General features: G+C 39.1%; 1 protein-coding gene across 1 annotated transcript; it reads right to left on the bottom strand.

Moving 5' to 3' along the window:
- Positions 1-1746: 1746 nt before the first annotated feature.
- LOC140932223 (uncharacterized) lies at positions 1747-17791 on the bottom strand. The gene is made up of 6 exons (XM_073381857.1): positions 17728-17791; positions 14990-15292; positions 12922-13287; positions 10580-10645; positions 4086-4214; positions 1747-3033 (listed from the first exon to the last, which is right to left on the bottom strand). The coding sequence occupies exons 1-6, from the start codon at positions 17789-17791 to the stop codon at positions 2588-2590; spliced, it is 1374 nt and encodes a 457-aa protein (XP_073237958.1). The 3' UTR covers positions 1747-2587.
- Between the last annotated feature and the right edge of the window lie 3604 nt (positions 17792-21395).

The raw sequence follows: 21395 nt of genomic DNA, 5'->3' as shown, positions 1-21395 counted from the left end.
ACGAAGTTCGGCGCCATATTAAATCTGACTTAGGGCTCTTTTGAGAATTTAGTCACCTGGCAGCAAATGACTGAATATAGATTAAAGGGCGGATTTTTCAGCATATGCGTTGGCATACACGCGTATGAAACAATGCAAAGTTACAGCGGGAAATACGAAAACTATAAGCGCATGTTTTTTTCAAATCTATTCTATATAAATAAGGCCAAACATATGTTCATTCGAAATCACAGGAATTTTTTAACGAAATATAGGGCAAGCAAGGTCAAGGTTTTTAAAAAGAACAATTCCATATGTTCTGACAGGGGGATTTTGAGGTTTTACAGCGGGAAAATCTTTGCCGCTATTTTAGTACGTTCCAACGCCTCTCGGCGTGGTCGCCGGTCGTATGGGACTCTTTGTTGATTAAACACTTAGTCATTCAGTTCTAAAAAAACCGCAACCAAATTTTTCCAAGCGTTGTGGATTGAAATTTCCTTTGTTGAAAATAAAGCGTCATATATCATAAGAACACAATTCTTGTTTGATCTTTCTGAAATAGCATGTAAGATACGCATCTCAAACGTTTTCCTCAGCCGGAAAAAACATAATATGTCTTTTGGGCAATAAAGGAAGCAAGTAAGCTATCACCGTTGCTTGATATTCTTCAGACTTCATACTACAGACTGAGCTTCCTATATATTTGAGAGTGGACAAGATAATAGTGAGAATATAATGACCTCCTCCTGTCCCTCCCCCGCTTAATTTATTTCTAAATGATACATATTGTATCATATCTTGAACATTTGCTATTTGCATAGCCTGTACCCAAACGTTGTTTTATTTTTCTTTTCGTTCGGCGTGCGCGAGAGCGAGGCGAGCACGCCAGCGAAGCGAGCGAGTAAGAGCGAGCGCGGATCGCGAGAAAGAAAAATACATTCTTCTTCCCCGACCCCTACCCCCTTGCGCTGGCGGCCAATAAATCCCTGCGGTTTATATTTTATCACGCGCGTTCGTCGGATTTTGAAGAGAAAATAGAGGGTCTGTGAAGAGGCTACTATTTGCAGGCCAGCTTTAAGAAACCTTTTTATAGTTAAGTTCTAAAGCCTGTGAAAGTTGTAGTCAAGGTTGAAGTTCGGCTTCACGTTTCATAAAGAGTTTCTTTGGAATCTTATAGTTTGTTCCGAGTCTGTTTAGTATTCTCATTTATAAGGTCACATCTCATTGAGTAGCCTGCGTGGCAGGCGATGTAGTAGAGAAAGCCACATTATGCGAGATTGTCCTTAACTGGTCAAAGGCTCGATTTCTTAGTTTAAATCCAACATGGCGGATAAAAAAGAATTCGAGAATTGCTTACTTTAAGCTGCCGAACACGATGGGAGATTCGTAGCTATAACTGAGGGATGAAAGCTTGAGCGATGCAGGCTGACTTTTAATAGCTGATGTAATTCAACTCTTTCGATTCTGAGTAAAATAAATAACGCTCAATTATTAACTCGTTTATTATTTCCTTTTTCGTAAAACAGGTAGCAGACGTAGCAAGTTTTCAAAAATGTTCTACTGGCCTTGACGTTTTGTGAAGCAGATACAAATATATGTATACAGTTTTTCCGCTCATTTTAATTTCTTAACAAATTTGTCGTCACTTAGTGAAAACTCTTTTTCCAAACTTCTTACAGAAACGAAACGGGTTTCATGCATCCGGTACATTCAAAAAAAAAAAAAAACAACAAAACAAAACAAAACAAAACAATATTACCACTTTATTTCTACTCGACTCAAGAGGTTTCAATTACGTCTGGCGAGGTTATGATGAGAAATGATCACAACACTTAAGAAATTGAACACTGTAGACATAAAGGAATGCCACCTGTCCAGTTTTAACATTCAAATACAAGGCTAGGAAAGGAGGAATTCATGAAACCGAGGAATATTAGAACTGACCTTTAGTTTCTTGCATCAGGTTTTTGCCAAAACTGAATTACCATCGTAATATATGGACAAAAGACATTGAAATGTTTAATAACGATATCTTTTACAAACACGCAAAAACTTTAAATTTTAACGATATTATGGCTAACTGAAATGTTAAAAATGAAATCCAATATGGCAGTCAAGTAGAATGAACTCATGTGAGTTCCCACTTGAACCTTGTAGAGCTCGTCACACAGTTATTATCTGGGAGGCATACGATGACTGTGGATAAGCACGCACTTTATTCATGGCCGAAATATTATTAAGGAGGCGGGTATATGATCGCGTCCGGGAGGGTGTTGGTTCAAACCAGCGGTTACTCAAAAACCTATTGTATATTAAGCCTTAAAATTAGCATGTTATCTTTGAAAGAATGAACACCTTTCTATTTCTACATATTTCTAGTTATTTAGGTATTTTGTTATGGTGCAACACATATTTTTTAAGAATTAATCTATCTCGGTCAGCAGAAGAAGAGTTACTCTCTGACTTGAAGTCGGCTTAAATTGTCACTGTTTTGTCAAAACTGACACCAATCGTTCATACGTGTGCTTCTTGAAAGCATATTCAGCTTATTGCCACAACGAAAGTAAGAATAGTGATTCAAGCTATGTTTATCGTTTCCACCAACTTCTTAAGCAGAAATGGGCTTCTCTTGAATCTTCCCGATCAGCTTTTTTTCCCAGTGCTGTTTCTGCATTTGTTCGTCAAATTGCAACACATTTTTGTTTCTCAAAAGGAACGGCAATCGCTTTTTCTTTAGCTTATTAATCAACACAATTATCAGCGAAGAGTCCCCCGTGTAAACCCTTTTCTCGACGGCCATGTGCAGCTCTTCTCGGCAAAAGTTGCTGGCGAGGTAGTTGTCTGACAAAACAATCAGTACTTGTCGACTGCCGTAGATGGTGTCGGCCATGTTTTGGATAAAAGGCTTTCCTAGCTCAAAGTCTCTGAAATGGATGGTGTAAGAGATGGAATGTTTCTCAAGAAGAGTAATCAGATTATTAGTGACCCAGGCAAAGTCCTTTGAGCTGTAACTGATGAAAAGCTTGTCGCTCACGATTTCTTCTTGGTGATTACCTGTATTGTTAAAAATTAACATTAAAATATCATATGTACTAATCTTTTTTTATTGCATTCTCAAGGAATTCAATCTGCATTCAAACTGAACACTTTGTTACTGGTTGGGTTCCATATTACAGATTCAAGAACGGTTTGTGTTTCCGTCAGTTGTTTATTAGTTCTTAACTTCAAAGTTGAATCGAATTGTTTCCAATTTAAATTCAATAGCTTTTTTTGTTTTTGCCTATTAGCTTGCGTGGTCGATAGTAGGACTGAATGAGAAAAGGAAGGAGGAGAGGCGAAGGAAGAGTGGAGATCGGGAAGGAAAAGGGAATTCATTTCCTGTGCTTAGCGTGTTTTCAGTGCGCTTTTCCCTCCTTCCCTCGCAATTAACCTCACACAGCAAATTTAGGAACTAAACCATAAGGGGACAGTCTAGTTAAAAGCCTTGGTTTTCGTCTATTTCCGCCCTTTTTCTTCCAAATCAAGTCAAGTTTTCATTCAATTAAAAATGACTCAAAAGGGCCAGAGTCTATTTTACTAGTTTGAAAATTTTTGGGGATGATTTTTCGAATGTTTTAAATGAATAAAAATTATTGGGGCGGGGATAGGAACCCATCATTGGGCCTGAGAGTGGAAAATGTTGGATTGGGGGTTGTTGAAATTTTTAAAAAAATGTATAAAGTGAATAATTTGTAGACAAACATCATAATTATTATTGTCTACCACCATAACAAGGTACCCCTAAGCTCAATAGCCGAATAACTGGTTAATGTAATGTTTTCATTCTCAATTGAATCATTACTGAAATCCACTCCCATTTTCCCCAAAAAACGACCAGACTGTACCTTGGGTGCCAGAGACTTTTCATACGCGGTTTCCGGTCTCGGTCAAGCGGCTTGTTGCTTCGGCCTTGGGCCGAAGATCTGTCGGCTTGCGGCCGACATTGAGGCATCTCGTCGCATGCGATAAAAAAAAGCTCTGGTACCCAGGGTAACGAGACTGCCCCCTTAATTCGTTGCATTCGATTGAAGAGTTCGACAGAGCAAAGGCAAGTTAAATGAACTTACAATTGTAACGCCCTTTTCTTGAACGGTTTCTATTTTTCAGTGCGAAAAACAACGCCAGAAGGACAGCAAAGACAGAAAAGGCTACACAGGCAACAATCCAATCCTTCACAACGCCCACAGCTTTTCCACCTGTAATTTGAACAAAATAAGTGATAACAGAACGATGATGGGACGCACAAAGCGGTACTATTTTTTTGCGGGAGTTTATCTAATTTTGCAGATGGGTGATTGTTCTTCTATTTTTTTCGGGAACTGTCTGTGATCAGTTAAGTGTGGTTTTTTTCATGGGGAGTTAATTTTTGAAATTTTTAACAGACTTGCGTGCAAAATTCCTCATGAGAACCATAAGTTGCCAAGAACTACTACAGACGTTGTTTTCCGCCCAATGTGGAAAAAAGCGGTAGTGATTTAAGGATAAAAATGCAGCTATATTTTTCGTTATCTATGCCTTATGCTGCGATTTGCATGCAGGAGAGATCTCACAGCTTGCTCTTCCGTCTTTCACCATGCGTATGCATGCGACTAACACAACAATGCATCTTTTCTTTGGAGTAAAACCAAACGTTTGCCTCCTTGGGTTACTCATTCAATCGTTGACTTAGCCTATACTTGTAATAATTTCAAGGTCAAAGGGAAATAGCTCAGCCACAGATTAGCAGGTTCGGAGCGGCTAGCATGATGGTTAGCGAGCGGCATATTGAGCACCGGAAGTCGGGCTTTGTCAGTTCCGCTTTCTTTTGCGCGCTTTCTCATTTGAAGTTGCATTGTCTTCGCTCAAATCTGTCTGAATATAGAAACCTTTAGATTCGAGGACGAGATTTAACTTCAAGCTTGTTCGCGTAGTATCTCAAAGTATTCACCCCAAAAAGGTTCATTGTACTTTTTCCACCAGAAAAGTTAATACGCCTTTTTCTATTGAAGGGGGTTAAGCCGTCTCTCAAGCGCACACTGATAAAATTTCTAAAATTTGATAACTTGTCTCCACCACTACAACATGCTCGCTAAAACGCGTAATAGAATGGCGACAGCTATCACATTTTCCCGCGAAAAAGACGCTGGTACACGCGTGCGCACTACTCAGTCGGTAATGGGAAAATCTCTTTCTCTTAGTCGTCCTCGTGTTAAAAGCTAAAGATATCTAATAGAAGCCAGCACCGACTACAAGTAAAAGTATGAGTAAGGGGTTTGTAAGCACGAATTACTGGATGGCCGTGCGCTCTCAGATCAGTGCAAGCTCGTATTGAAATTGTCAGGGGCACCAAACGACTGTTTTCTGTAAAATATCTTTTCGGAGAAGCAATTATTGCCTAGAATGTTCTGTTGAGGAAGGCTAAAATTCCCAGATGACCGTTCCATTCATGTACAATTATCGAAGCTTTTTTTAATAAATTGCCTACGATCTTCTGAGGTGTAATTTTTCACTTTACACTCCCCAGGTTAGGCTTTTTTGTAGAAAAAAGAAAACCTATAATTTTCGGATTCAAAAATGTGATGGAAAGAGGAATCAGAGAAATTCTCACTTTCGTAATACGTTAAACTCCAGCTAAAATTTTCGGAAAATAATACCGAAGCCCTTGTAATTTCGAGTAGATTCAAGTACCCGTAGAATGACCGAACAGATACAAATTTGATAGCGTCGCTTAAAATGAATTTTTAGAGATCTAAAAGTACTCTGCCTAGAAAGTGTTTTCAATGTATTTAAGAGGAAACGTCGTTGGGTGCCCCTTAATTGTATGCCATGAAATATATCAATCTGCCCAATCCGGTTACTCCTTTAAGTAATGTTACAATGCTAGACATACTCGTTCTCTATGCAAATAATTAACAATTATTGGACGAGGTTGAGCAAAATATCGTGATTTGTCAGTGGCGAGCAGATCAATTGTTTGCCTCAGCCTTCGGCTTCGGCAAACAATTGATCTACGAGACACTGAAAAATCACGACATTTTGCGATGACATTGAGCATGAACAGACCATTATTTGCAGGCTGTTATTTGCAGGTCACGTGGTGAGCTTCTGGCCAATTAAAAGGACGTAAAATTTGTATTGAATGATAGTGGAGCTCTCGCGAGCGAAGCGCAGAGGAGCACCATGGGTAAGAAAATGAAGTAATCTACCCATCCGAGAAAATTTGTTGATCACGTGACCGTATGCCCGCCCACCCGCCCGACCGACCGTCCGTCCGTCCGCACTACAGGCATACCAATATAAAATAACTCAATCAATAGGTATGGCAACCCAAATGCAACTCGACGTTATTTTGGCGGGAAATCGCATAGCACCGGCACCTTGTAAAGCAGACACAACTAAGGAATCAATAAAGTCAAAAACGAAAAGCGGAAATTGTTTCTGTATCCGTATTGTCCAAAGTATTAAGTTTTTTTTTAGATTAATTGTCATGTCCACAAATCTGGAATATAGAGCAAGAGAAAGACAGAAAAAAAAAGAGAAAATAGGCAGAAGGCCAGGGAAGCTCAACGAGAAAAAGGGCGACAGAGATTTAGAGCGAGAGATAAAAAGCAAAGGAGACATTTTTTGTTGGAAGAAAAACATGAAAATTTTGTAGCGGTCGTGACAAAATGAGAAATGCTAGCGGCCACCAATCAAATGCAAGGTGAAAATGAGAGGCAGTGAAAAAAAGTGAACAACAACATTTCCTCCAAAGAAGTTTCGGGAAGTTTCACGTTGTAGTCGTGCGGTCCTAATCGTGCAAAACAACGGCAAAGAAATGTACAATAAAGTGTGCTGCACGTGCAAAGTTTCTTTCTTGCTAATTAGACCTATTCTTGTTTTTCACCGTTCTCCAGGGTTGCCTTCGCCGCTAAGCATTACACGATTTTATAATTTGTTTGAACGAACTATAAATATTATCGAGAGCTTCGCTTTTAGCCGTGGCTAAATCTCTATATTTAACAATTATTCACCGCAGTGGAGGTGACTAGTGGTTTCGCGGCTCGGTCGGTAGATATCCACCACTGGATCACCGACACTGAGGTGAATAATTGTTATTTAGTATACACTAAAACAAAAATGAGATCAATATAGATCAAAAATGATGATTTTAACTCATTTATTTCTGCCATGATTTATATGATAAAATAAAGTTGTTTTTATATCTCATAGCAACCGTATTTCCGCTTTTTTTGCCGGTTATTTTAATTTAACGGTCAATCGAGTGTTTTGGCCATACGAAACAGAGCTGTAGTAATAAAACGATTGATTACCTCTGAAGTCTTGAACTAGTTTATTATAATTGAAATAAATCATATATATGAACTGCGGAAATGAAATCAAATGACGAATGATCCTGGCAGTTTTGAACGCAATTTATGCAATCGCGTAAGAAGCCTGAAAAATAAACTCTGGACTTCAACAGGATTTGAACCCGTGACCTCGCGAGCGCTTACCATTTGTACGGAAAACCCGGAAACTCCGGGGAGAATTCAATAGAACGGTTGATCCCAGTGGAAAAATTCCGGAAAAAAATTGTTAATTTGTTAATCCATTTGTTTGGATTACCAGTGCCAGGCTCCAAGTCGAAAGAAAGCGAAAATTTTACCGGTATTTTGTAAATGGTACAACTCAATCCCGTTCCTGTGTTTTTGCTGGCCGAAGCTGGTCCGTGCGTTCATGTTTCCGTGAAAGAGATCAATAGGGCCATTTATACGAGGAAAAATAAGACGCGTCTTACATAAGACGCGTCTTAAATAAGACGCGAACTGTACCATTTATACGAGCATGTCTTATCTAATAAGACGCGTCTTAGCTAAGCCGCGTCTTATTTTAGACGAAATGTGCCGTTTATACGGAAAGTTCGCGTCTCATGTAAGACGCGTCTTATTTTTCCTCGTATAAATGGCCCTAATGTGACGAATGTATATGAAATAAATCATATATATGAACTGCGGAAATGAAATCAAATGAAGAATGTTCCTCGCAGTTGTGAACGCAATTTATAAGATCGCGTAAGAAACCTGAAAAAATAAATTCGGGACTTCAACGGGATTTGAACCCGTGACCTCGCAATACCGGTGCGATGCTCTAACTAACTAAGCTGTAAAAAACATTTAACTTAGTCTTAGGCTTATTTATGAACATGTCAGCTACATAAAGTAACGAAGACTATAATTTGCGTTTGTAAACAAAAAAACTTTTTTTCACCGCATCTATAGATTTAAGTTAAACCCAAAAGCTTAACCTGCCGACAACTTCCAAAGCAAATTTCGTCGCCTTCCTCGTGTATTTCGCAAAACGGCTTCTTCGATTATTTGTGACATTTCGTCGGGAAGCCATTCTGCTCGTGGCTACGCGATTTTGGCGCAGCTCCGAAGTGAATAGTCAGCGATTATTTCTTTCTCCACTAGTTGGATTTTACTAACACTGGGTATCCCGAGTTAGTTTATGCATCCAATCAGAGCAAGAGAAAAACACTGTACGTTTTCGTGGATACATGTATACTAAAAGCTGTTATCGCTATATTATCTTACTTTAAATAAGCAATCTTAAGAAGTCGCCACTATATATTTTCCAAAATACCTGAATTCTCACGACCTGCTCCCCATTAGCCTTGTGGGTAATGCAGAGTTTTGAATTCAAATCTCACCGGGGTCAAAAGCATTTTCTTAAATTCCTGGTTTATCTCATTTTCCTTTCTGCAGTTCAGTATGGTTTGTAGAGTTTCTCACCTAGTGTTCTCAGCGCTCGCAGCATAATACAGGTTACATTTGTAAAATTAAAAAAATAGATTTTCCAGCTTGGTGGGTTTCCAACGATGAGGCTGGTCAGTGGTCGTGCATTTATGTCCCTGCGAAAACAGGAGACGTTTCGCGACGTCACCACTGGTTCCCCGCAAAAAAACGTCCTAGAACGAGCGCAGAAATTCCATACCTATGACGCATCACTACCTAGATTTGGGTACAGAATGTGGTCCTTGGTCCGGGCGAAAAGGACGTAAATGAGTATTTCTCATCTTAGAAGAGGAGTAGTGAGCTGCAATTTGTCCTGTAAGTTGCTGTAACATTTTACTAACTTCTGACAAACCAAAAGCCTCTGAGCTTTGCTGAAAATCCTGCATGATAGAAAATGCCCACTCTGTTTGAAGGCCCCTGTTCCACCGGCCAGTGGTTCCTTGGTCCAGCCACTTTGGAAGCCGGCATGCAAACTGTGCGCAAAAAGAAACGTTCCAAGCACCAACTGATCTAAATTCCCGTATATTTTAAAACTTCGAAAAGAAAATGAGATTTTTGTGTAAAAGAGCCACAGTTTGGTCTCATGAAGAATTAATAGTTTCGCACTGTGCGAAAGTGTGTCGTGCAGTTACGATGCCATGGCAGCGAAATCACCACTATTTTAAATGAATTCAATCAAAGTTTAGAGGGAAAGAAAAATTTAATTGTCGTCGCTTGTGAAGAAAAAAACTTCCCACCAGGAAATTTCTTGCAGCAACGGCAAAGAAATCCGACCGAAAAGCGTACGTCATCATGTACGTGCAGTCCGTACAGAGTAATGTTTTTCTTGTTAAAACCCATTGCTTGAATTTTTTTGACTTTTCTAAAGCTCCCTAATGAAACCAATTGGACGGATATAAGCTTCTTTTTAATGGCCTTCTTGATCAGTTCTTATTTAATAAAGTGCAGTGCTACTGGAAAAGTCTCGACCAATATATTTAACTTGAACACTTCATGCCGTTTTTATTATTTACGCCACTCCTTGAAAGTGCTTTACTTAAAATGTGACTCAAAGTTGAAAGATCCTCACTTTAATTAATAAATCTTAATTTACTAAGAACTAAACGAAACGAAATCTGAACTTCCTGAGGCTCTCCCTTTTCAATTGCTTTTTGGCTGGTTTATGTTATGGTCCGGTGACCGGACCAAGGACCTAGTACGCAAAATTTACTTTGGAATGTTATCTAAAACTTTGGTTTTAAAACTCAACCTGTCGACCGAATTTGTTTGCAATTCGAAAGAACATTTCTTATACACCACGTACACTAAAACTATATCCAAGTAATTTAAGGCGCCATAAAAAGACAAAAATTAATTAAAGAACAAAATTCACCTACGTTCGCATGAACTTGACTTTCCAGCCTTTCCTAGCATCAGGAAAATCTCGACTCGAGCTTAAGAAGGCAAACAGATCAATTAACACTAGGAAAGTTTCGTTTGTATTGTAACCTTATTTTCTTCCCGAAAATTTCATCACAAATCAAAGTAAACCGGCCGGACCAGGGACCGCGGTCGGACCTAGGACCACATACTAGCTGTACTGCTTTGATTGGCTGAATCAAATTTCCCACGCGGCACGACCAATCACTAAGAAGCACTACCTAGATCTAGCTTAAGTGACGCGTCATCGGTATAGAATTTTCTGCGCTCGTTTCTCAGACATGATTTATCGTGACGTCGCGAAACGTAGGCTGTTTCTCAGGCTAGCCCCTATCAAAACATGGCTCGATTCTAAAATTAATAATAGTATGATTTTTTATACTTACGACTTGAGGTAGCTTCTTCTTCTTCCGTTACTATCGTGGGAAGAGTTGACTCCTCTTTGTCTTTCTCTGTCAATTAAAACATCTAATTTATCAAATGAAAGCCAAACGTTTACGCTAGTTATCAAGCACTACTTCTAGCTGCCTGGAAGTTAAAATTAATTAGAGCGTCAAACTGAATTGAAGTAGTCTCAAAATTAAAGGATGATCTTAAACTGACTTTTAACCCTCTTTTCAGGCGCGTCACTTTTGACAGAAATTCAAACAGTTCTTCTTTTTACATATTACCGATTCTCTGAGAAAAATTTCAAAGAAAAAATACTTTCCTGGTCAATTCTTCTTCAAAATTTTTATTATCGGTTTAAGTTGTGAAATAATTAGCATTAATGAATGAGGCTGAGTAGCATATGAAGAATTAAGCAGATCGAGGAGGGTGTTATCCGTCGAGGCCGTAGGCCAGGGTGGATAACACTCGCCGAGATCTCCATAATTCTTCATATGATACGAAAGCCGAATTTAATAATTGTTTTATTATTCATTCAAAATAATTCCTAGTTTAAAAACATAGCTAAAACATGCTTACCTCCATCCGTGTTAAGTTTATCTTCGATAGTGCACGTTTAGGGTTGTTCAGCTCCGCAAATATTTTTCAAATAGCAGATGTCGCCCTTCGAATTGTCTTCTTGCTGTTCTTGCATTGTTTTTACTATTATTTCGCCTAGTTCTTACTCTTGAAACGAATGAAATGTCCGCCATTTTTGTTTTCACAACCAAGACAACTCAACTTCGTCCCAAGGTCTTCTCGGTTAATGGTGCATTAACCTGCAAGGAAGCTTCACTTTTGACGTCATCGGTTGATTAATCGCAAATTTTTTCCAAATTTGGTCATCAGTAACTGATTATGGTGAATTATGCGTGTGCTTTTAGCCAATCAGAATCGGGAATAATTCTTATTCATTCAAAACATTTCCCCGATTCTGATTGGGTAAAAGCACACGCATAATTCACCATAACCAGTTACTGATGACCAAATTTGGAAGAATTTTGTGTTTAATGAGGAAATGACGTCAAAAATGCAGCCTTCTAAAGGTTCTTTGAGATTCGCCCCCCCCTTTTTCTCAGGGTCTCGATGACCGCCCCCACCCCCCATATCTCAGGGTCTGGATGACCGCCCCCACCCCCCATATCTGAACGTCTGGATCCACCACTGTATTTTACGAATGCCGTGTTTAATTTCAGGATCGAGGTTTTGGTTGTCGTCAAAAGGATTCAATAAAGTTAGAGCGGTTTTCATTTGAGTGTCGAAAAGTAATTGGTTTTGCACTTTCTACACGATGTGATTGGCTTAAAAGATTCGCGCCACCTTTTCATCCAATCAGAAGTAAAACCAAAGCCAATTGTGACGCGCTCGCATGCATTTTCCCGCTCTTTGCGTCAGCCACATGTAATTACTTCGAGTTTTGATTGGTTCAATGTATTGTCTGTGTCCTATGTGATTGGCCAGAGTAATTACTTTGGTTTTGGTTTACGACACTCAAACGAAAACCAACTCTAACAGTTTAAAAACAAAACAAAACGGACTGACCAGTTAGGGGGTCATAGTATCCGCAATGACATTCTTTAGGATTTGATTTAAAAAATATTAAAAATGACCTCGGGCCCGAAAAGTTACCGAGACTTTCGACAAACGGGCCTGAAAAAAAGCGGTCATTTCGCGACGCCACCACTGTTTTCCCCGCGAAATGACGTCTGAGAAAAGAGCACTGAAATTCCACAGTAATGACGTGTAACTACCCAGATCTGGGCAGTGTTTCTGAAAATTTCCCGCGCGGCACGACTAATCAGAAGCACTACCAAGAACTGGGTAGTGACAATGGTGGCGTCGCAAAATGTCGGCTGTTTCTCAGGGTAGTAGGGAGCGTAAGCAACAAGGAAGGCGACGGTTACGAACATGTCACTTAACTGTAGTGAATTCGCGCTGCCTTAAACTTTATCACCCTTTTTCCATCTTGTTTCATTCGTCAAATGTTGGTAAAGTTTTTTTGAAATTGAATTCTAAAGGACTGTATCAAAGTTCAGAAAAAAAACAAAAAAAAAAAGAGAAAGTTGTTGTCTTGTGTTCCCGGCCTCGACAAAAGCTGAAATCAGGCACTTTCATGTTGTAATCGTGCAACGAGGGCAAAGAAATATACAAAATAACTGTGACACACGTGCAAAGTTGTTGTTTTGCTTAATAAACTTATTGCTTTTTTGCCGTTTTCGATGCCGTCGCCGGCGTCGTTGCTTAAGCTCCCTTAACCACGAGGACGGGTTGTTTCAGCTCACTGAATAACTGAATATGTTACCTATGGTACCGTTGGGCTGCGCGCGTGCAACAGTTCTCAGCTCAATGGCGCCTTTTCCGGGATTACTGGGCCCGTAGCGACAAGACATCTGACAGATGTAGATTCCATCATCTTCATGTGTCACGTTGATAATGTCAAGAGAGAACTCAGCTTCCAGACGTAATTTACACTCCTTCTTTATATGGTGCTGCCTTATTGTATACTTAGTGCTGTTTTGGAGGTTTCTTTTAGAAATATAGTGCCATGATAACTTGACAGTATCTGGCCAACAGGCTGTCCAGGATAATGCCGAGCAATGCAGGCTTACGTTGGAAAACTCAGTGGCAGTGATTATGTCGCGGTGAGGAGTGATATCACCTTCCTCACCTGTGTAAAGAATTTAAGTGCAAATGTGTCACACTACAGAACATAAGAAGTAGTACAGTAAAACCCGTGACTAAGAAGTCAACCTAAACAGGATCTTACGGTAATTAGCACAGATTTAGGCTATGTGGGTTGTTAAATAGAATCTTATATTCGGAAGAAAAATACACCGAAGCTAAGAGGATTTAGTGTTATATTCAGTTTATTCCTTATATAAAAATCTGCATACGATTACATTGCAGTTGGAGTGATAAGACTATGTCTCCAAAGAGGATTCTAAATGTTGACTTAATATCTTATTTGGGCAAGTGTAGAGAATTTTTTTTTTATAGCTTTTAGAAAATAAGAACCTGTTTCAAATTTTAGGCTAAACAAGTTCTTGTGAAGAAGGGGTCTAACTGGCAAATTTTAGGCTAACAGGTTCTTAGAAACCAAGTTCTTGGTCGCGGGTTTTTACTGTAAAGCTCAATCTTGTTTCCAGAGGCGTCGATCCTTTTGATTAGCAGCAAGGATACCGCTGGACAAGGGTAATGAAGGCTTCGGGGACGAAATTGCAGGATAAGCACATATGCGCGACGTTTTTCCTCTTTGTGTTGGCGCATTACCTCTCATCCCACATGACAAGGGTTAATACACGCTCAGAGGTAATTGTGAAATCATTATCGCACTCAAAGTTGCCTGCATCATATTGCTGGCTTTTAAATCACCAAATGATTTCCAGGTTTGAGTTACAGGAGATTTTAGAACTGTTGAGCACTTACCCTAACACACGTTGCAAGTTCGACATGGTCATTCACCTCGAAGGGGAGGTAATTAATAAGTTTTATGTGCAGGGGAACTTCGCTTCGCGGTTTAACCCCGCGTACTTGCAGCAAGTATTACTGGAAGCGATGCTAACCGAAAAACAATATTATTTATTCAGGTCTTTGTGATGGGCCCTTTTTGCCTGAATGTCAGATTTGACTTCTGTTCCATATTCTTCAATTGAAATAATCCTTACCCCTCTATGGACCTGAAGTCTGAAAAAGCACTGGCACTACGCGGCCACTACGGGCAACAAGAGCCATGTAGGCAAGTTACCCCTCCCCCGCGTTTACTCGTTTTCAAACGAGTAAATAGTTTTATAAAAGCAGGTAAAGATTTGAGCTTACCTTTTGAGCTTTTTGTTACCTAAATCGGCCCCTTGTATTTGAATAAGGGGAGTACTATAGTTTTAATGCTTACGAACTCTATAGAGACTTAGGGTGTCTCTGTAAAAGGCACTCACTGATACAGCGTCCACATACTAAGCTCTTCAAGTTAAATTTGAATGAAATGTTCTTGATATTCTTGCGCATAAAGCCCGCAAATGCTAGAATCTTAACAAAATTGTGTCAGTATTTATCTTTTTTCAAGTCTCAGAGTCTTGAATTCATTAGTTGAATATAGCTCTCTTTAAATTATTTTTGATGACTTGGCAACAGCCTGTTCCAGGCTTTCAGATGGTAGAGTGAAGCGTTCAGATGGTGGGGAGCGCGTTAAACTGAAGACGCGGAAAACGAGGGGAACGAACGAGGGGAGACAGACTACCTAGCCTCATGCTCCCCTTGTTTTTTTTTCTCGTCAATTTTCGCCTGCGCTATCTGATCGCCACTGACAGGCTAACCTGGTATTAAAAATACGCATTATTTAAATAACTCAAATCCTCTTAAAAGGCCACACTTACATTTAACTTGGACTGTAATTTTAAAGCAGCTGCTGTTGCCTCCTTCATTTGCTTTGCAGGTATAGGAGCCGGCGTGTTCCATGCGCACAGTGAAGAAGTTTAGTGTGCTGTGAAGTTTACCATTGGCTGACTGTTCCTCTATTTGATAAAGACCATCCGTCCCATTTAAAACCAGCTTATTATCCTTGAACCAGGAGACATTTTGCACTAAAGGCCACGCATCAAATTCACATTTAAGTTTCCCTACAGTTTGCCCCCTAAAGAAAACCTCATGTGCGCGGTAGGTGCACGCTTGTGTGGCAGCTGTGAGACACAAGCAAAAAATACTCTCGTTAAGTGGTCACCCGTTAATATGGCCAAATTATTTTTTGGTTCCATAGGTGACCGTATTAACGGGGTTCCACTGAATACTCTCACATTTAGTATTTTAAACCGAGTCGCCCATGACAAATTTCCTCATTAAATAATGTACATTATGCCACTTAAGAAAACAAAACGAAAGAAAACTCTCAACGTTAGGCCACGGTGTAATTAAAGCCTGAACTTCTGGGAATCCCATCAGAATGGAACGCTCTGTCCCAGAGCCTTTCTGGTTAATTTCTTTTCCACTCGTTAAGAGTAACGCGGGAAACGCTTTTTAATCAACATCACATAACAACATTGGCACATCAATTAGCAACAAGACAAAAACAGAGTAACTGAAAATGCACTTGCCACGCGCGCTAATGAGGACAGTCTATTTAGCCGCAATTAAAGTTTGATGTGTGAAATTAAACTTGCGCATTATGGACTCTTCTTTGAGGCGACCAATTTCTGCACTGAAAAACCGGGGGGTACTTGGTGTAAGTTTAGCCCTATACAGTTGACGCAGGGGTTTAAAACACCAAACCTGAATAGGAAAAAATAAGGAAAATCAAACATCAGCAGAAGCCTTATAATGTTTTAAAAAGGCGGTTTCAGCACCGAGCTTTTCATAACACTACCCGCGATTAAAACAATGCCAGGTGATAAGTATTGCTTATCAGTACCAGCGTTTATTAAGCGTGAGATCATGGGCTCCTGCCCGCGATCTTAATTTTTTTTTTCACGAAAAAGAGAATAACTGCTTTGGGAATTTTCTAGTTTATTTCTCTAGTGGTTAATTAGGTACGTGAGCGGAATAAATAAACTAAGTGAACTTTAAATGGTTTCCACCTTGTTTTTATTAATGATGCTCTTTCAGTGATAAAGTTTGGCTTACACAATGCAAAGCGTCATATATTTCAAAATTTTGGGGGTAATCCGTATACAAATCCGGTTTAATGATTGATATACTGGATATCAAATTCTAATTAATTATCATGACTTGACTACAGAGACAATAATGACTGCAGATGTTTTACTTTGAATTAAAGTCAGGGCCTTTTATTGTGCAATTTGACTAAAAATTTTAGCCTTTTGTAGCAGAGTGGTTTCTCAAAGAGATCGCATGGAAAGCGGGCCTTAGTGGGACTAATATAAACAATTTTGGTTACTATCCTTCACACCTGCAAACAAGACAAAAAAAACATCAACAAATAAAACCCAAGTGAAAATTGATTAGCAATGGAAACATTTTTTGTGACTAAGTTTTATCAGTCATTGGGGGAAAAGAGTTCAAATAAATTGCTTCTTATATCTAGGCGTTTTATGCAAGATCGTCAAGATCCTCTTTTTCGTCAGTACGTAGCGAATTCAGTGTGCGTCAATTAAGAGATTTAACCAGCCCACAACGACTACACATTCGCAACCAGATGAATTGTTTATGATATATCATAATTAATTCTTATCAAAAATCTCCTGAACCTAGGTTTTAATAGCGACAGTGCCTAACGCTTAGTAACTATTTGATTACGTGAAATCTGTAAGACGGTTGACCTAAGAGATGCCTAAATAAAAATAGTCCTTCCTTTGTAGCGGCTAAATAATACTTTATTATGACGATGTAATGAGAAAGACAAAGCAATGAGCCACGAAGGTCTACCGCTTATGAATGGATTTCCTTTCATGTCCTTTGAACGCATCGGAAAGCGGGAAAGGCGTTGGTTATTCACTTTCCATACGATCTCGTAATTTGAGACGGTGAGCAAGACTGTGTCAAAAGTTTAAGAGGAAGCAGATGGGTCGGCTTTTCTTAAAATCCATGTTGGCCGGGAAAATGTCACAGATGTCATCCCACACGTATTGTAGGCTGTAGGGATATTTTCACTAATTTACGCTGGAGAATCCACCAGTGATATATCTGGGCCCGACCAGAGGAAGGAATTGTAACTTCCATGCGTTACATGTAAAAATCATTCTGTTTTTCAAATATTCAAATGTGTTTTTATCCTTGTTCAAATTCAATTGCCCAAGTAGACTTCAGCCTACCTGACATTCATCTCAGATGTAATCTTGGATGAGCAGTCCTCATCCAAGATTACAGAAGATGGCCACAGTTCTCTAAGGTTATTTTACTGAAAACCTGCATGGAGTTCGTTTTGCTTACTTGTGATAAGAATTACTCAGTATCCATTTAAAGCCTAGGGTGGCGTCGTTTCCGCATTTTATATAAACGGCTTTTTATTCGGTATAGTTTTGATTACACGGTTGGCCTAACGTTCAACATATTGATTCTGCATGTGATTGAATGCTTCGTAATTTGAAGGCAGCGACACAGAAGTAATATGAACCCTTACAGGAAAAGTCAGTTGACCCTTGAAAATGTTTGCGGAACTTACCTTCGTTTAACTCTAGCACAAGGCAACAAACGATGATGTAAATTACAGTAAAGAGGTGGGCCATGTCTACCCAAGAACTAAAGCCGGTAATTTGCGCAAATTCAGTCTGGTACCTGGTGTTTGAACCTTTGGTCATTCTCGACCAAATACATCATGCTTTTTTGTCCTCGCTCACAGCAACTGCTGCTTTGGTTGGTTGATTAGATAGTTTGGTCTTTAGTTTCGGCTGGATTGTAAATAAATGAAAAATTAAAGACTTAATTGGAACTTCCAAGAAAATTAAAATTTTGAAAACTACGAAGGTAGATATGTTACGAATTTGTCCTTTTTATTATATTTTTCACGTAAAATCAGTTACATGAATCATTTGCGCTTTGAGACTGGACAACCTTTATAGTACATTCATCAAACGCTGACAATTTTCTTGTGCTATATTTTTTTATTCTTTTTACATTGCTCTCGTGACTATTGACATCTAATACGCGACCCACTTGTACAGCATTCATTTCTGGCAGAGGAGTTAAAAGCCCCAAAATTTGCAAGTCCTTAATGAATGTTTTCCTTGTTACTTTTTCTATCGGCTTAATTTTGTCTTTGAAATTAATGTCCCATGTCCATGGGGAGCCCAAGCACATTATTTTACTGAGCTATGTGTTTTTATTGATTTGTGAGGTGAAATAACTATCGAAAAATACTGTTCTTACTGTTTTTCTTCTCATAATCCACGAAAAAAAAAAAGCTGATAAATTAGCTGATCAGCAGCAGTTTAAGAGGAAGCAGATGGGTCGGCTTTTCTTAAAATCCATGTTGGCCGGGAAAATGTCACAGATGTCATCCCACACGTATTGTAGGCTGTAGGGATATTTTCACTAATTTACGCTGGAGAATCCACCAGTGATATATCTGGGCCCGACCAGAGGAAGGAATTGTAACTTCCATGCGTTACATGTAAAAATCATTCTGTTTTTCAAATATTCAAATGTGTTTTAATCCTTGTTCAAATTCAATCGCCCAAGTAGACTTCAGCCTACCTGACATTCATCTCAGCTGTAATCTTGGATGAGCAGTCCTCATCCAAGATTACAGAAGATGGCCACAGTTCTCTGAGGTTATTTTACTGAAAACCTGCATGGAGTTCGTTTTGCTTACTTGTGATAAGAATTACTCAGTATCCATTTAAAGCCTAGGGTGGCGTCGTTTCCGCATTTTATATAAACGGCTTTTTATTCGGTATAGTTTTGATTACACGGTTGGCCTAACGTTCAACATATTGATTCTGCATGTGATTGAATGCTTCGTAATTTGAAGGCAGCGACACAGAAGTAATATGAACCCTTACAGGAAAAGTCAGTTGACCCTTGAAAATGTTTGCGGAACTTACCTTCGTTTAACTCTAGCACAAGGCAACAAACGATGATGTAAATTACAGTAAAGAGGTGGGCCATGTCCACCCAAGAACTAAAGCCGGTAATTTGCGCAAATTCAGTCTGGCACCTGTTGTTTGAACCTTTGGTCATTCTCGACTAAATGCATCATGCTTTTTTGTCCTCGCTCACAGCAACTGCTGCTTTGGTTGGTTGATTAGATAGTTTGGTCTTTAGTTTCGGCTGGATTGTAAATAAATGAAAAATTAAAGACTTAATTGGAACTTCCAAGAAAATTAAAATTTTGAAAATTACGAAGGTAGATATGTTACGAATTTGTCCTTTTTATTATATTTTTCACGTAAAATCAGTTACATGAATCATTTGCGCTTTGAGACTGGACAACCTTAATAGTACATTCATCAAACGCTGACAATTTTCTTGTGCTATATTTTTTTATTCTTTTTACATTGCTCTCGTGACTATTGACATCTAATACGCGACCCACTTGTACAGCATTCATTTCTGGCAGAGGAGTTAAAAGCCTCAAAATCTGCAAGTCCCTAATGAATGTTTTCCTTGTTACTTTTTCTATCGGCTTAATTTTGTCTTTGAAATTAATGTCCCATGTCCATGGGGAGCCCAAGCACATTATTTTACTGAGCTATGTGTTTTTATTGATTTGTGAGGTGAAATAACTATCGAAAAATACTGTTCTTACTGTTTTTCTTCTCATAATCCACGAAAAAAAAAAAGCTGATAAATTAGCTGATCAGCAGCAGGTTCTTTGTCGTTTTATAAATTTTGAATCGTTATCTAACCTCGCTCTTTTAGCTTCTATTCTGGTCACTGCAACAGAGGGAAGTGGAATTTCTGGATCTCAAAAATCTTTTTTGACAGAGAAAGTCATTTGCTTTGTCAACGATGGAAGAAAAGTATGGGCTACCGTTTTGTTCCCCCCGGGGGGGGGGGGGGGACTCCCATATGAAACAGACGGGGATGCTCGTCGTCTCGCTTAGGGATGTAAATTTTGGATTTTGGTCTCGCTTAGGGTTTTCCGGGCAAAGTGCCAATATTTTAAGCCGCCCAGGTCTCGTTTAGGGTTCCGCGAAAAAACACAGAATTACGCGAAGAGAAACAGAAGTCAAATTTCCTTTTTAACTTTGTTTATTATGTCTTTATATCATTAAAACTCATTGCATGTCGTATTTGTGTGTTTTTAAGCGGTCTCTTTTACGGGTCAAAATTTGCTTAAGCCAAGCCCAGATTAGTCTCCTTTAGAGATCGCAAAAAGCTTGAGCCACGCCCAGATGGTCTCCTTTAGGGGTTAAATTCAAAATTTCCGACGAGCATCCCCGTCTGTTTCTTATGGGAGTCCCCCCCGGGTTTTGTTCCTGAGTACAATCATGCAAAGGGAAGTTTCACATGTCAATTTTTTTCTGCCATTTTTGCAGGACCACCGTTTGTTGACATAACGATTTCTGAAAATGAAGAAATGATCGTCGCAGTGAACGTAATTTATGCAATTGCGTTAAGAAGCCTGAAAAAAAATTCAGGACTTCAACGGGGTTTGAACCCGTGACCTCGCGATACCGGTGCGATGCTCTACCAACTGAGCTATGAAGCCACTGACGTTGGGAGCAGGTCAATTGTGGGTTCATATGTTCCCGTAAAAGAAATGAGTGTTAATGATTATATGAAATAAATCATATATGAACTGTGGAAATGAAATGAAAATGAAGAAATGATTGTCGCAGTGAACGCAATTTATGCAATTGCGCAAAGAAGCCTGAAAAAAAAATTCAGGACTTCAACGACTTCACCTCTCTATTCAAAAACCAACCACAAGTCATCAAAAAATCGCCCAGAGTGCTACATTTGTTATTCCAAATTTAGGATAGTATGGGAGTTTATACTACTACATGAGAAATTACTGCAATTTGATTGGCTTAGAGCAGTGGTATTTCAGCTTAATTTGAAATACCTACATGTGAAAATTACAAACCTTTTGTGGGTAGCAGTATAAACAAATAATAGCATGATTTGTACGTGACATTTGGCATAAATAGCACTCGTGATATTTCAAAATTGTCTCAAATTTCACTCGCCTTACGGCTCGTGAAATTACGTATAACAACTTTGAAATATCACTCGTGGTATTTATACCAAATATCACTACAAATCATGCTATTACCTATACTACTTCGAGGATGTTTTTGTACTCTGGACGGGAACCACACTGTACAAGGCAATTGCATATTACATGCATTAAGACGGAATCCATAAGGAAATTGAGTAATTTTA

Source organism: Porites lutea, chromosome 3 (assembly GCF_958299795.1).
Source record: "Porites lutea chromosome 3, jaPorLute2.1, whole genome shotgun sequence".
Lineage (NCBI taxonomy): Eukaryota > Metazoa > Cnidaria > Anthozoa > Scleractinia > Poritidae > Porites > Porites lutea.
The sequence above is the reverse complement of the archived record's forward strand: the minus strand, read 5'-3'. Positions and strand labels throughout refer to the sequence as shown.